At 45.1% G+C, this 16,710-nt stretch overlaps 1 protein-coding gene across 2 annotated transcripts in view; it reads right to left on the reverse strand.

Annotated features, from left to right (window-relative positions):
- Positions 1-2,384: 2,384 nt before the first annotated feature.
- LOC307208660 (nutritionally-regulated adipose and cardiac enriched protein homolog) overlaps positions 2,385-16,710 on the reverse strand; it is a 34,444-nt gene continuing 20,118 nt past the window's right edge. For both annotated transcript variants that reach the window (XM_079963505.1, XM_079963506.1), the window contains 2 exons: positions 11,195-11,221; positions 2,385-2,683 (listed from right to left, as the gene is read on the reverse strand). In XM_079963505.1, coding sequence (XP_079819631.1) covers positions 2,481-2,683; positions 11,195-11,221 — 230 coding nt within the window. In that variant the 3' untranslated portion in view covers positions 2,385-2,480. The remainder of the gene's footprint in view (positions 2,684-11,194; positions 11,222-16,710) is intronic.

Genomic DNA, 16,710 nt, shown 5'->3' on the forward strand with positions numbered 1-16,710 from the left:
CTGCGGCGGGGTGCGCTCCCGCTGCTCGGTCCCAGCGCCTGCCAACCTAGCAGTTCGAAAGCACCTCCGGGTGCAAGTAGATAAATAGGGACCGCTTACCAGCGGGAAGGTAAACGGCGTTTCCGTGTGCGACTCTGGCTCGCCAGAGCAGCGATGTCACGCTGGCCACGTGACCCGGAAGTGTCTCCGGACAGCGCTGGCCCCTGGCCTCTTGAGTGAGATGGGCGCACAACCCCAGAGTCTGTCAAGACTGGCCCGTATGGGCAGGGGTACCTTTACCTTTATCTCAATGCCACACATAATCGTAGAAAGTTTCTATCCTGACTTTTCAGCAGAGGCTGATCAATTAAGGCAAATAGGGCAGTGGCCCACCGGCTTCATTCTGCCCTCAGCCAACCCATACCTGTTGGGGTGATGTCAGTGATTCCCGGCTGGTTGCCCAGGAAAGTATGAAGACAAGGGAAAGTTTCTTACAGTCCTTTTTTATTTCAAACTTTACACAAAGAGGCTATAGAACCCAGCTTCTTGGATAAGGGCATTGTCCCGAGTGAATCTCTTCCCCCCTCCAATCTCTCCCATCCCTCATTCTTCGTCATCATCAACTCCTCTATGGGTGCTGCTAAGGGCCCTCTGTCTTTGAGCTCTTTGCTCTCCTACTTTTAAGGCTCGCCAGGTTCTGGGAGATGGAGGGTCTGGAATGCTTTCTACTGACAACGTGTCAGCCACCTGTTGCTCTGGCTCTCCCATGGTTTCCCAACTTTACCCACCATCTGCCTCTGAGCTGTGACCTCCCTCAAACCCCGGTTGTCAATCTAGACTGTCTTCTTCCTCCCCCTCCCTGGAAGGGTCAGGATGGGGAGGCGGTTTCCACCATTCCTGTCCCTGACACTTCCCTTCTTACAGCCAGTCTGGGGTGTGTGTGTGATGCTGGCTGCCAGCTTCCTCCTTCTCAGTCTGTTTTGCCCTTGTATAACTCAGCAGGGAGGCAGCGAATAGGGACAAACCTAGAACTGGTTGGCCCCAGCTACTCTTGGCTTCTTCGCCTTCCATTGCACCAGTCCCACCAGTCCCATTCCACCAGCAGTACCTACTCTCTGGAACACCCTGCCCATTGATTTTAGGCAGATGTCTTCACTGCGTTGTTTTCAGCATCTGCTAAAAACACCCCCTCCCCCCTAGCAAGCCTATCCATGCTATTCTTCATACACAATATTATTGTGTATAATTTTTTTTTAAGTTGCTGATTTTATTTATGTTTTGCTAAGATTGCATGCCAGCCTAGTTTAAACATTTGCTTTTATTGGCATTGTTTCACTAATCTTTTATATAGTTCTTTGTAGACCTTTCAGAGGCAGGGACTTTAAATGTATAGTGCAGACAGGACCACAATGTGTGACAAGGAGATTTAGTAACTGTTACCAGCATTTATTCATTCTTAATCATAATTTTGCAATGCAGAAGGCAATTTTTGCACTGTGTTCATTTTTTAAAGTCTTGGTGTGATTCCAGTAAGCTAAAAATGGCAGCAGTGTCTTAAATACCACCTTTTTATAACCAATTTGTATTAGTATATACAATATTTTATTAAACCATGAACCAATGATAGTGGATACTGCAACATTCCTGTAATTTTTAATTGTGTGGTTAGACACTTGGTCAACTATCTTTTGAAAGCTTGCAGCAGCTATCCATAAGCTGACATATATAGAATAGGTTTCAAACCGTGCAGTGGATAAAATGTGATATTTATACATACCACTCACAAATACCCACATTGCTTAACCCTTACCTCAAAATATACATCAGACACAAAGAAACTTGACTCAGCTCCAGCTAAACACTTTTACACCCCATTGATTCCAGTGGGAGAGAGTAAAATATGCACAGCTACTCTCAGTTTCATCCAAGCCAAAATCTGAGTTGAATTCAAAGGCTCCTCCCCGAAGAAACTGCTGGGGAATTTCAAAGGAAGCAAGTTTTGATAAGGTTATATACTCTGTCTGTCCACACGTTCCTCTGTAAGCAACACCGACCATTTATCATTTAAAAATAAGTCATTTTTGAAGACTAGTCTTTTGTATGGTCTAGCTCATGGGTTTATTATTATTATTATTATTTTAAAACGTTTGATTGGCAATACTTTGAAATCTTGTTTGCAGCTCCCACACATCCCCAGGTTGGAAATAAAGAATATTCTCAATGCTTCAAGGCTCTTACACAATGGGCCTCTAATTGCAATTGAGATTGCTAGGAGACGATAATGGCATTATGAAAAGAAATGCGGAACCCAAATGACGGCGATAAGAAAGGAAAAATGCCCGCCGTGGGTAGCGTCGTAATTTTGCAAGAAGACAGCTGCTTCATTTTCCGTTTAAATTTTCCCCTCTTAAATAAAGAGGCTCTTTTTCTCTCTCAGACACATTCGGAAGGTATCCCAGAGGAAGCGAGCCAGCCCTGCATGGTTCCATGTGTGAGGCTTTCTACAGCCTCATAAACCAGGCCCAACATTTCACAGCAACATGCCTGATCTGAAGGACGACGATAACAAGCTGGGTGTGAAACTCTTCCAAGACTTTGAAATCTCGCCTCACGCTGCCGTAGTAGAGACTTAAAGTCACAAGCAGGAGCGCACAAAGGAAAATCCCCAGGAACAAAGGCAGTACGCTTGCAGGCCTCTTGTGTGCTGGGATGTAGTGGAGGAGAACAGAAAGAAGTGAGGTTAAAATTAGGTCCTCCCCAGTCATATCGAAACACACCCCACCTCCCCTTTTGCTGGAGAAATCTTAACTTTCAGTGTCATGTCATAGACCCTCCAAGTGTCTTGATTCCAGCCCCCTACCCCCCGTGAGGTTGGGGACGCTGAGGGGTTGCAGTTGACCAGTGGCGTAGCGTGGGTTGTCAGCACCCGGGGCAAGGCAAGTAATTTGCACCCCCTAACCCGTGGATTTGCGCCCCCTAACCCTAACCCCCAGATGTTGCGCCCGGTGCGGCCGGCCCCCCCTGCACCCCCACGCTACGCCACTGCAGTTGACTCAAGGTGACCAATGTAGATGTGTGGGAGATCCAACGCTGGAGAAGCTTCCTGATGTAGAATAGACTGTCCCTATTTTCATCTCAGAAATGTTGGAAGGTATGATATCCATTATCATATCCATTAAAATGTTAAAAGTTAAACAAACCCTGTGGAGGGAGGAGTGCTAACGTATATAAAATTGTACATATGGTTGATGTGAATATGTTATTATTGATTATATATACCCAATGTATGAGCCGCCTGAGGGGTTTCACTGTTTGTGTTTGGTTGTTGGTAAAAAAATAAAAATTTAAATAAATAAAAATAATAATAATTGGATTTTGGATAACTGTGAAAAAACAACAAAAACCTATCCCTGTTGTTGTTGTTGTTTAGTTGATTAGTCATGTCCGACTCTTCGTGACCCCATGAACCAGAGCACGCCAGGCATTCCTGTCTTCCACTGCCTCCCGCACTTTGGTCAAACTCATGCTGGTAGCTACGAGAACACTATCCAACCGTCTCGTCCTCTGTCATCCCTTTCTCCTCCTTTCTCCTTGTGCCCTCCATCTTTCCCAACATCAGGGTCTTCTCCAGGGAGTCTTCTCTTCTCATGAGGTGGCCAAAGTACTGGAGCCTCAGCTTCAGGATCTGTCCTTCCAGTCAGCACTCAGGGCTGATTTCCTTCAGAATGGAGAGGTTTGATCTTCTTGCAGTCCATAGGACTCTCAAGAGTCTCCTCCAGCACCATAATCCAAAAGCATCAATTCTTCGGCGATCAGCCTTCCTTATGGTCCAGCTCTCACTTCCACACATCACTACTGGGAAAACCATAGCTTTAACCATACGGACCTTTATTGGTAAGGTGATGTCTCTGCTTTTTAAGATGCTGTCTAGGTTTGTCATTGCTTTTCTCCCAGGAAGCAGGCATCTTTTAATTTTGTGGCTGCTGTCACCATTTCAGTGATCATGGAGCCCAACCTATCCCTACATCTCAGGTTTTCAGGCAGCCAGGAGGCCTGCTCCTTGAACAGTATAAAGGCAACACAGGAAGCCGGATAGAGAGAGAGGAGGAGCATTGATTTGCACATAGAAATGTGGCTCTCCCCCCACACCTCCTGCGCTTGCCCAGGATTTGCTATAAAGCAGCCCTCGCTCTGCCTCTTTGCAGCTGTTTGGCAGCAATTCCCAGGCCTGTTTCTGCCCACTGCATGTGTTCCTCTGGCTTCCTGCCCTCGAATACAGCTCTTTGGCATGCCCCAGCTCAAATAGCAACAACACACACCTCTCTCCGAAAGGAGACTGAATAACAATGATGAAATCTAATGGAGCGTTGAAAGGATTTGATTATATACAACAAGAACAGGATTACCATAATTAATGCATGCACTTGGATACCCTCGTTGCCATCTTTTAAAAAACAAAACCCCTTTCAGCAAAAAAACGTGAGCACTTAAATACTTCTGAACGCTAGGCAGCTCTGGAAAATTATTTAATGCTCATTGGCAGCTTATAAAGAAACGAGATTCCGTGGCTTCTGCCTGTAACATGAGCCTTTTATATCCAGTCCTTTCAAATTGGAAAAAAATGAGAGTTAGTTGCGCACTCGGTGCGGCATAAAATACAAGCGGGCTTAAAATGATCATCCGAGTAAATATTCGACATGTTTTAATTTTCACAGGCTGATTTAGGAAGGCTTTCTCTTTCTTTTAATGAAATGCCTGTGTGTGTGTGTCATAAGCGTTCATCTAAATTTGTATTAATTTTGGTATTTAATGGCATTTACAATGTTTTCATTTGCATTCCTATTTTATTTAAGTTTTCTGTGAAGCCTTTGGGGAGGATACCACTAGTCTCGATACTCTCATAGAATCACAGAATTGTAGAGTTGGAAGGGACCCCGAGGGTCATCTAGTCCAATCCCCTGCAATGCAGGTATCTCAACCACCCCGACAGATGGCCACCCAACCTCTGCTTATAAACCTCCAAGGATGGAGAGTCCATCACCTCCTAAGGGAGTCTGTTCCCCTGCTGAACAGCTCCTACCCTCAGAAAGTTATTCCTGATGTTTAGCTGGAATCTCCTTTCTTGCAACTTGAATTCATTGGACCCTCTGGAGAAGGAGAAAACAAGCTTGTTGTTCCCTCTTCCATGTGACAGCCCTTGAGATACTAGAAGATGACAATCATATTTCCTCTCAGTCTCCTCTTCTCCTGGCTAAACCTACCCAACTCCCTCAACCATTCCTCATATGGCATGGTTTCCAGATCCTTGACCCCTGTTGTAGGTGTCAGGAGTTCAGCCTATACTCGAGTAGGGCCCTGGCAGAGACACATGCCCGACTGGCATGTTTCCTTCCTCCCGGTCGATTGTTTGGGAGCTTCATAAGCTTTCTTCAGCCCAAACATCACAGCGACTGATGCCAACTGACACCAGCACACTTAGGGATCCGCAGAGTTTGCGCATCATGCGAGTGACAGACCTCAGCAATTCAGCATTTTGGCTAATCTACTTTATTTACATATAAACACACACAGAGCACTGCAACATGGCTCCCTCTCTCTCTAGCATCAGACAGCAAAGAGAAAAAGAACAAAGGACAATAGTCCCACTTCACGGAACACAGCAACACAAACATCCTGTCTCCGTCACTTCCCACTCTGTGTAGTCAAAACATATACCATCATGTGAAAGACAACAACTCTATGACTGCAACCATAGAGCAGGAATTCTAACAGTAGGACCAGCCAGTTCTGATGCTCACCTTCCAGATGATGATTGACTCCAGATCCTATCAGCCCCACCCAGCTTGGCTGATCGGCAGGGATGATGGAAGCTGCAATCTAGCAGCACCTGGAGTGACATCTTGTCTGTGAAGACACTGCTGGTCAGTACAGACAATGCTAAAGTGGGTGAACCAGTGGTACAAGGTAGCTGTTTATCATTATAGGCTGTGTGGGGGTTAGACATGGGTCCTTTCCAGGCCTGTGATTGCACATCTAGTGAAGTGTGGAGTCTAGCAGAAGCAGCTGTCAGAAAAGTCTCTTTGTTGGGTAATGGCCTTGTCTTAGCTGGCTGGAGAAGTGCTCTCATCAGCATCTCCAAGGGTGAGCTACGTTTCCATAGAGACAAATAGCCACCTCACCTTTTGCCACCTCACCTGGTTGGGTGCCATGTCATCCTGGGATGGAAATAGGACAAGGGAGATTGTGCATGTGAGTGGATGTGGGGTGATGCTGGAAGCCGGAGAGACAGAGACATGCCTTGCTCTGTGATGGATCAAAAACTGTGACCTGGGGCTTGCCTGGAGACCTAAGGGGAAAGCAAGATCTTTGGGAGCGTTGATGCTGTGAGCCCCTTCACCCTCTGCCTAGGTTGCATATATGTGTAAATAAAACCATATGTCCCAAGGTCACCACAATCTCTGTTGACCTTCATCAAGTGCAAACTATTTAATTATTACTTGCTGGTTTAAATTTATTCTTTACTATTATACTCTAATGGATTATTGAATATTTGTTGATTTGCTATACATTGTTCATTTCAAAGTTATGCTTTTATTCTGACTTCTTTTGTATTGGATCTGATGGTTGTTAGGTGTGTGATCTTTGCTGTCTATTTTGTTGTTTCTTCAGCTTGTAAACCACCTTGCGTATAGTGATTTAGAAAGGTGGTATCATACCCTCCAACATTTCTCCAGTGAACATAGGGATGTCCCATTCCTTGATGATAATTTTACTATTTATACCCCACACATCTTACTGGGTTGCCCCAGCCACTCTGGGCAGCTTCCTACATATATAAAAACATAATAAAACATTACCCTATACAGGATTGCCTTCAGATGGCTTGGGGCATGGGTAGGCAAACTAAGGCCTGGGGGCTGGATCCGGCCCAATCACCTTCTAAATCCAGCCCATGGACGGTCTGGGAATCAGTGTGTTTTTACATGAGTAGAATGTGTCCTTTTATTTAAAATGCATCTCTGGGTTATTTGTGGGGCATAGGAATTCGTTCACCCCCCAAAAAAAAATAGTCCAGCCCCCCACAAGGACTGAGGGACAGTTGACCGGCCCCCTGCTGAAAAAGTTTGCTGTCCTCTGGCTTGGGGGTTTGAATAACTCCATACCCTCCAACATTTCTCCAATGAAAATAGAGACATCCTAAGGAAAAGTGGGAAATTCCGGGATCAAATCAGAAACCGGGATGGCTCCTCTAGATCAGGGAAGTCTTTGGAAAATAGGGACACTTGGAGGGTCTGTGGTATGCAAATAAAAAGTGAAATGAAAAAATGAAAATGAAATGAAATGAAATGGTGTTAAAGGCACAGGAAGGGGCAGAGCTCAATGGCAGATCATATGCTTTGCAGAGAGTTGGTCCTTGACTCAACCTCTGGCATCTACAGTAAGGCCAGTTGCTGGTTCTTGTACTTGTGTCCTGCTTGGTAGCTTCCTATGGCCATTGTAAGAACAGGATGCTGGACTAGATGGGTCATTGGTCTGATCCACTAGACTAGTCTCTTCTTATGTTCTACAATTCTGGAAAAGCACTGCCAGTCAGTGTAAAAAAAAAAAAAGAGTAAAGGTAAAGAACCCCTGGATGGATAAGTCCAGTCAAAGGCAGCTAGGGGGTTGCGGCGCTCATCTTGCTTTCAGGCCAAGGGAGCCGGCGTTTGTCCACAGACAGCTTTCCGGGTCATGTGGCCAGCAGGACTAAACTGCTTCTGGCACAACGGGACACTGCGATGGAAACCAGAGCGCACAGAAACGCCATTTACCTTCCAGCCGCAGCGGTACCTATTTATCTACTTGCACTGGTGTTCTTTCGAACTGCTGGGTTGGCAGGAGCTGGGACAGAGCAACGGGAGCTCACCCCATCGCCCAAGAGGCTCTGTGGTTTAGACCACAGCGCCACCCGCATCTCCAGTCAGTGTAGACTGAGCTCAATGGACCAACTGTCTGACTCCCCCTGTTCTTATATGCCCTGTTGATGATCCTGTGTGAGACACACTGTCATACCAATATCTACTGACAAGCTGCTGAGTGAGACAGAACATCGCTCTGACCCAGCGTGGCAATTTTTATGTAAGTTGCATTGCCATTATTTTATAACAACAGTCTTCTTTTATAAAGCTGCTTCGAGCACCTGATCTATGAGTAGGATAATAAGCATTTTTTTATATAAAAAAAATTCGGTACAGAGTGTAACCATTTGCCTGGTATATGAGCGCAGCCAGTATGGTTAAGATTAAATATATATATAAACGCTGCTGTGGTCTGTATCGTTATGGGTAAAGGTCCACTATTTGCTCTGGCCTATTTAAATTAGCTGCTATTACTAGTCCCAGAATTCATGGTAAACAATTAAGCTGTCATGCAGAGGTACAGGGAGGAAAGTAGAAGTCATAAAGGCAGGCAACCCAACCCATAATAATGTATCAAAAAGTGTGTGGTGTTTGGGGGGAAGGCAGAATGCTAAGAGCAAATCATTTTAAAGAACCCGAGAAAGCGAATCAATGTTCTCTAATAGAGTCGGGGGGAACTATTTGCAGCAAATGATTTATTCATCTCGAACGAAGCCCTCCTTTCCGCTTGCAAATTATCTCTGAACAGGCTTCCATTTTCTTTGTTAAATCGATTGCTATTTAAAATTACTCTCTTTGTGCTTTCTGTGAATAAATGTCAGCCTGTGGCTCGCTCGCTAACTCCTTCCTGTGAGGGACTGATTCAAATGTTATTGCACTTGTAGACTGAATATATATATATATATATATATATATATATATATATCACACGCACTGTAGTAGATAGCATCTGAAACATACAATGTGAAATTGCTTTTGGCCACAGAAAACTGCTCCATTCCCAATGCTGGAGCTGGGGTTGCTCAAACTGTCCTGGGGAAGTTATTTTGAAGCCTATCAGGGTGGAAATTAATGATGAACTCCAAAAAACAGGGTGCCCAGCATGACCAACTGTCCCTTAAGATGCAAAGCTATGGGGAAGTGCTATAGGGCACATGAGGACTTGGGTAGCCAATGAAGTGCCCCCCAGATGTTGCTGGATTGCAACTCCCATCACTTCCATCTAGCACAGCCTTTCTCAACCTGTGGGTCCCCAGATGTTGTTGAACTACAACTCCCATCACCCCTAGCTAGCAAGGCAAGAGCTCAGGGATGATGGGAGTTGTAGTCCAACAACATCTGGGGACCCACAGGTTGGGAACTGCTGAATTCTAGCATGACTGTCATGAACTGGTTGGACGCAGAGGAATGGCGGAAGGAACCAGCTGGGGAACCACCAAGGGAATAAGGCTCAGAGCCTGGAGATTGGTGGTGCAATGACGATGAGTGGCCAGAGGGAGAAAAGGCAGAAGACTGGGAGGAGAAGGTGAAGAGGGCTAGTGAACTGGGAGAGCCCGTGGCAGAGGGAAGTCCAGAATCAGAGGCAGAAGTAGGAGGAAGGCAAGAGGCAGAGTTGAGTCGGGCTGGTGAAGAGTCATGAGGGTCTCCCCCTCCTGCTACAACAAGCTCCCCTCCCAGCTTGTCTTCCAGAACCAGAAGAGGCATGGTTCACACAGGAGGAGAGGCTGGTTCACACAGGCGCAGTCTCTGATTGCTTGGGAAAAAGCCTGGAGAGGCAGGGACTTTCAGTCTCAGCAACTGATCCATGGGGCAAGACCTACTGGGGGTGAACTGTTGTGTTCATTGGGCCCGACACTTTGCCAAGTCTGTGCAGATCATGTTCTTGCTCATAAAGACTTACGGTAACTTCAACTTGCACGGTGTGATTTACTGCTGGCTCGCTCCTGACAACGACCAGCGGACAGGGATGATGGGAGCTGTAGTCCAGCAACATTTGGAGGGCACCAGAAGTGATGTCAGCTGCTTGACAGGTGGTTGTGGTTGGGGGGAAATGGCCTCATGGGCCAAATTGGACCAACCCAGTATGGCCGGAGATTAGCTTGCTGTCAGATGGTATATTACACCAGTGAAATTAGCTAAAATGTATAAGACAAATAATAAATGTTGGAAATGTAAAGAAAAAGAAGGAACATTTTATCATATGTGGTGGGAATGTAAAAAAGTTAAGAACTTCTGGGAAATGATATATAATGAGATGAAAAAGATGTTGAAATATACATTTTTTAAAAAGCCAGAAGCATTTTTACTTGGTATTAGAGGTCAGGACATCAATAGATAAGATGTAAAATTTTATATGCAACAACTGCGGCAAGAGTATTGTTAGCCCAGAAATGGAAACAAGAAGAAATTCTGACGAAAGAAGAATGGCAGACGAAATTAATGGACTATGCAGAATTGGACAAAATGACAGGAAGGATTCGAAACCTGCAGGACCAGAGATTTACAGAAGATTGGAAGAAGTATATGAATTATTTGAAGAGCAACTGTAATCAACAAATTACACTAGTAGAACTACAAGAAGTTTTGTAAGGAGAAATATACGAAGTGTTACAAAGTAGAAAAAGATAGAGATATTGGTTATGAGTTTGAAATGTAACAGGGAAGATAAGAAATGCATACTGAGAGATTAGATTGGAAAATTTTCAGACAGGATTGATGGAAGTCAAAAATTTGAATAAAATGTAAAAGTATGTTTAATTATTGTTGAAAATGATACGTTAAAAAAAACTAATAAAAATTAGAGAGAGAGAGAGAGAGATTAGCTTGCTGCTGGAGGTTAAAAACTTAAAATGAGCCTGTTGAATCAGTCCAATGGGCCATCTAGTCCAGCATCGTGTTCTCACAGTGGCCAAACAGAAGCTCATGGAAAACGTACAAGCAGGACCTGAGCACAAGATCATTCTCCCCTCCTGTGGTTTCCAGCAACTGGTATTCCCAAATATTGCTGCCTCTGACTTTGGAGGCAGAGCACAGACCTCATTGCTAGTAGCCATTGATAACTCCACCATCCCCAATTTTGTCCAGTCCTCTTTTAAAGCAACCCACCCCTAGCTGTGTTTTTTTAAAACAGCAGTGTAAAGGAGCTCACCCCCATATCGTAAATGAAGTATGTCGAAGGAGACCTAATGTGAATTGCTACTCTCAGCTAATGTTTTATTCCTTTTGCAAACCTAGGCTATTAATAATCCAAGCAGCAAGCCATCATCAGTCAGTTCCACAAATGGCCCATGGTGAACATGTTAGAGATTTCAACTTACCAACTATGTAGTCACAGCAGGAAATGTCTAGATAGAAAACAGAATGAAAGGGATGTATTATTAGCACTGCAAAGAAGGAACCTCTTTGGACTAATAAAAAAGGGCAAATTCGGTAGAGGACCTAGCTGCAGGTTGGAAATTGCTCAGTTAAAAGGCAAATGCAGATTTTACACGGCTCACTTGCAAAAATAATGAGCTGGATTTTCACTGAGAAAATAATTAAAGCTGGTTCTGCTGATTCCACTTTTTTCCTATACATCAGGTTGGGGAGGGCTGTCGTATGTCCGGATTCGTCTGTCCAAAATGATGTCCGGGTGGAATTTTTGGGGCCAGAGTCATAAGTGGGTGGAGCAACACATGCAATTATTATTATTATTATTATTATTATTATTATTATTATTATTATTATTATTATTTTATATACTGCCCTTTGTCTGAAGGTCACAGGGTGATTTACAGCACGAAGACAGAAAATGAGACACAAAATATGAAAACAAACCAATAACCCCCCCTCCCCCAAACACATTTAAAAGGCCATAGCTTTAGCTAATATTCCTACATTGCAAGGGGTTGGACTAGATGCAGACCTTTCAAGTGTCTCTATTTTTTAAGGACAGCCCCGGATTTACAGAAGACATCCTGGTTTATGGTTTGATCCCAGAATGTCCCACTTCTCCTTAGGATGTCCCTATGTTCATCAGAGAAAACTAAAGGACTGGTTATAGAGGAAGGTTCTTGCCTGGTGCCTAAATATATGTAATAAAGGTGACATGCGAGCCTCCCTGGGGAGAGGATTCAACAATCAGGGAGCCACCACAGAAAAGGCCCGTTCTCATGTTACTGCCCTCCAGACCTCTCATGGAGGTAGGTAAAGGCGCTCATCTTGCTTTATTGGCCGAGGGAGCCGGTGTACAGCTTCCGGGTCATGTGGCCAGCATGACTAAGCCGCTTCTGGCAAACCAGAGCAGCGCACGGAAACGCCGTTTACCTTCCTGCCGGAGTGGTACCTATTGATCTACTTGCACTTGGACGTGCTTTCGAATGGCTAGGTTGGCAGGAGCAGGAACCGAGCAACGGGAGCTCACCCCGTCGCGGGGATTCGAACCACCGACCTTCTGATTGGCAAATCCTAGGCTCTGTGGTTTAACCCACAGCACCACTCGCATCCCCTCTCATGGAGAGGGCACACAACTAAGGGCCTTAGATGATATTGCAGGGTCTGGGTCAGTTCTTATGAGGAGAAGCAATCCTTGAGGTATTGCAGTCCTGAGCTGTTCAGAGCTTAATAGGTCAAAGCCAGCACTTTGAATTGGGCCCAGAAACTAATTGGCAGCAAATGCAGTCAGGTCAGGATTCATGTAAGATGCTCAAACTGTTTTACCCTGGTGAGCAACCTGGCCACCCAATGCCCCTTCCGATCTTCAGGAGGAGGGGGGGTTGTGGGATCACGACCCGCCCACACTCACTCTGCGAGGCTGGCGTCAGCCTCGCAGGAGACAGGGATTCACCCAATTAGCATACCCTGTGGCGCCAGCCAATTGGCTGGCGGCAGGGGCGGGCCTTCCTAGGGCCACTTAAGGTCAGGGCAGCCCCTGGCTCGCCCCCTTTCTTCCCTGGAGACGACGCAGTTTCCCACCCACCCGCCCTTTAGGTTTTGCCACTGACCTTGCTATGGGCTTCGGCTGGTCGCCGCAAGGGGCCTGGTAGGAGTTTTTCCATTTGGCTAATTGGCTGGTTTTGTGAGCCACTTGGTTTTTTCGCCTACCTCGTAGCAAATCGTCACAACTCCCTCGGTTTTGGCGGTAGGCATTGGCCGGGGTATTATCATGCAGATGAGGTTGGGGGGGAGGAACGCCATCACCTCCCCCAATGCTTGAAGGGTAGTTCGTTAAAGGACTCCGAGGGGCGACGCCTCGTCCGAAACCTACGGAGGCTAGGGCCTAAAGCGCGCCCCCGAGCGGTAACCCCTCGGGGAGCGCCCAGGGATATGCATCTCGGGTGGCTCCCCCTGTTGGTGTTTAACCCTTCCCGGTCAGACCGGATAGTCGGTTAGGGCCAATGCCTAAAGCCAATACCCTTCTTTCCTGTAATCAATAAAGTTGTGGCCATTTTCGCCCATTAACCTAAAACTCTGTGTCCGTTGTCTTCATTTATTCCACCTGTGGGGGGGAGGGAATAGCCACACAATTATGCACCAACTGAAGTTTCTGAACAATCTTCTGAGGCAGCCCCACATATAATATGTTGCAGTCATCTAGCCTAGAGGTTACCAGAGCAGAGACAACAGATGTTAGGCCCTCCTTGTCCAGATAGGGGCGTCACTGGACCACCAGTCAAAGCTGATGGAAGGTACTCTGCGGTACAAAGGCTACCTGAGCCTCAAGAAGCAACAATGAATCCAAGAGTGTTGAAGCTATAAGTTTAATTTACATAAAATATTATTTTTAATTGCATTGTCTTTTAATTGCATTGTATTTTAATTGCAAGTTGTCGTAAAAGAAAGCTTTAGACATATAGCCATTACTTTTCCATAGGGTGTATTAACTCAGCTCGGGACTCCTTGCCAGTGTTTGTAAATGTAAATGAGGTTGCTTGCAACACAGTGCTGTACACAGTCAGTTGTACGTAGTCAGGAGAAAAAGAGACAGTACAGTCGTACCATGGATCCCAAACGCCTTTGTACTTGGATGTTTTGGTTCCTGAACGCCGCAAACCCAGAAGTGAGTGTTACAGTTTGCGAATGTTCTTTGGAACCTGAACGTCCAATGGGGTTCCTGTGGCTTTTGATTTGTTGCAGGAGCTTTCTTCAGCCAATCAGAAGCTGTGCTTTGGTTTCCGAACATTTTGGAAGTCAAACGGACTTCCGGAACAGATTCTGTTCGACTTCCGAGGTACCACTGTATGTGATTTTCTTTTTTTTTTATAGAATATTTATTAAAGTTTTCAAAGAATAATACAATGTAAAGTGAAAAAAAGAAAAGAAAAGAAAAGAAAGATAACAAAAATACAAAAAGTACAAAAATACAAAAGTAATTAAAAACACATAGTTTCCATTACTTATTTTCTTTTAACTTATTTTCCAGACCTCCTCATACCTCCCTTTCTTGTATTCCAATTCAAATTGTTAGTTCAACAAATCCTCACCATTAGTTTTTACTTATTTCTAAACCTTATTTTTCATATCTCTTAAGCATTACAGCTGGAAACCACTTAATTTCTGTCCAACATCACAGTGTATGTGATTTTCAGCAGAGAAGCTACATTTTAGTAAAGATGTTTAGAACCTAACCCTGGTATCAGTTGTAAAACTGAAACCAATGGCTTTTCTCTTCTTCTTTTTGTGTGTATGTGTGCAATGTATAAAATTATCCCTAGCCAAAATTGAGCCCCCCTGGGAAGAAAAAATAGTCCTGCAAGAGGAGAATAGATGGGTGTAGGAATGATTAAGCCCAGAAGTGCCAGCTTGGCCCCCACAACTGTGGATGCCCTGGGCCATGGGTACCTGGGCCATGGGTACCATGCATGGCCCTGGCACCAAAATTTGTGCATGCCCAGCCCCTTCATGGGGAATTTTGTGGGTGTTCAGGCGCCCAGGGCCCCAGGGAGTTGGCACCTATTATTAAGCCTCTTCTCTTTCCACCCACCATTCTCCCTTTTCCTATCTTCTTCCGTCCCCGCCCCCCCCCCCCGGCCGTCTCCATCATTAGCTCAGCAGCTGTGGGATTCAGACTGTGAGTTTGCTGAGTTAACATGCAACTTGTCCCAGATGACAATCAGCAGATGTGCCACTAAATGGAACAGTCTGTTGTGAAAGGGGAAATTCCAACACATGTGTTGGGATCTGTTCTCAGATAAACATTCTCCCGTCTCTGTTGAAGCTTCGTGATGAGACAGAACACATACACACACACACACAAGCGCAAGAAGAGCCATGACAGGTGAAACAAGGAAATGGAAATTTCTGAAAACATTACAGGGAGCAGATAATAATGTCATAGTATTTATAGCTGCAAATGGAAAGCATTCTGAGAGTTTATAGGGGCGAGAGGGCTCTTTGGTGCTGTAGGGAAGCTGAAATGTTCTTTTTCATTGCATAAACACCCACAGGTCTTTGCAAAGCATCATTTTTAGGAAAAAAAATCCCAATTGTGTCCATCATATCGAAGTGTTTAGATACCGACCATGTAGGATAGGACTGGCTGCAAATTCATGGGGGTCCAGGAGTATCAAGCTGTAAAAAGTGCCCCCTGCCCCCAATGTAACCGATCAAAAAAGTGGCCATTTGTAACCCACTTTAACCTATTCTCTCCCTCCCTCTCTGCTACCAGCACAATTTTTATAGCATTTTCTTGCCTATGCAGCCCCTGCCCCCCCATGCTAAAATACCAACAGCAGCTGCAATTGGAAATGCAGGAAAACATGAATTGAAAATTTTGCAAGGATATTGGCATTCAGAGAACTGAGAATCCCCTCCCTTTCCCCTCCAAAGAGATTACATGATTTAATTCCTCAGATCCTAGATTATGCATTTGTGGTAGTTATCTTAAAGCTCTATTTCAGGATTTTAAAACATAATCATACCCGGCGACTGGAAAGATAGGAGTTTTATTGAATGTCTTGAGCAGAGAATACTTTGGGTAAATGTTCATTTCATCTGAAAGATGAATGGCAACGTCGATGGGTTTGCTCTTGTTGCAGAAATATAGCCCATTGCAAGAAAACAAGGACTTTGGAACCAGTCCTCTGTATTATTTCCCAAAAGAAAATGTAACACAATAAAATGCTAGGATGTGGGTGGGAGCGAGGGGAATAAGCTTTCCTTTTTTTTTTTAAGCAACTCTTATTACATTGTGGATCTATCATCCAACAGTGTTTTGGAATGGCATTTGTTGATAAAAAATAAAAAAATCGCACACAAGTTGAGATTTAGGAAGAAATGTACTGCAAATGGAAAAATGTCTTTGGTGCCAGAAAGCTTTCATTTCCCAATCCGTAGCTGAGCCTTATTGATGGCGTGTGTGTTGACGCACAGCAAAATCACATTTGTCAGAGACCGTTTGTGCTGAAGCACACAAGTGGAGGAGCTGGCAGCCAAAAAATGAGGATCCCTCACCCTGTTCCCTGCTCCCCTCCCTGTCTTACCAAAACATTTCAGGTGTGAATTTTCCATTTTGGACTTGAGGCTCCAGATAACTCTATAACAGCTGGTGTAAATGATAGAAAGCAGAATGTGGGTTGAAAAGCTGCAGTCCTAAGCATGATGACTGCTGCTGGGAACTACTGAACTCAGCTCTGTCACTACATAGGAAGCTGCCTTACCGAGTCAATCCCGTTAGTATTGTCTACACCAGGGGTCAGCAATGTGCGGCCCATGGACCAGATGCGGCCCACGGAGACCATTTTACCGCCTCTCGAGCCGCCCCTGAGCTAAGCCGCCCGCTCAGTGAGTTCCCCACGTGCTGCGCTAAATCGGCGCAGCGCTACATGGGGACTTGCTGAGTGTCGCTGGAAATCGC

This window comes from Podarcis cretensis (assembly GCF_951804945.1).
Source record: "Podarcis cretensis genome assembly, chromosome: 1".
Taxonomy (NCBI): Eukaryota; Metazoa; Chordata; class Lepidosauria; order Squamata; family Lacertidae; genus Podarcis; species Podarcis cretensis.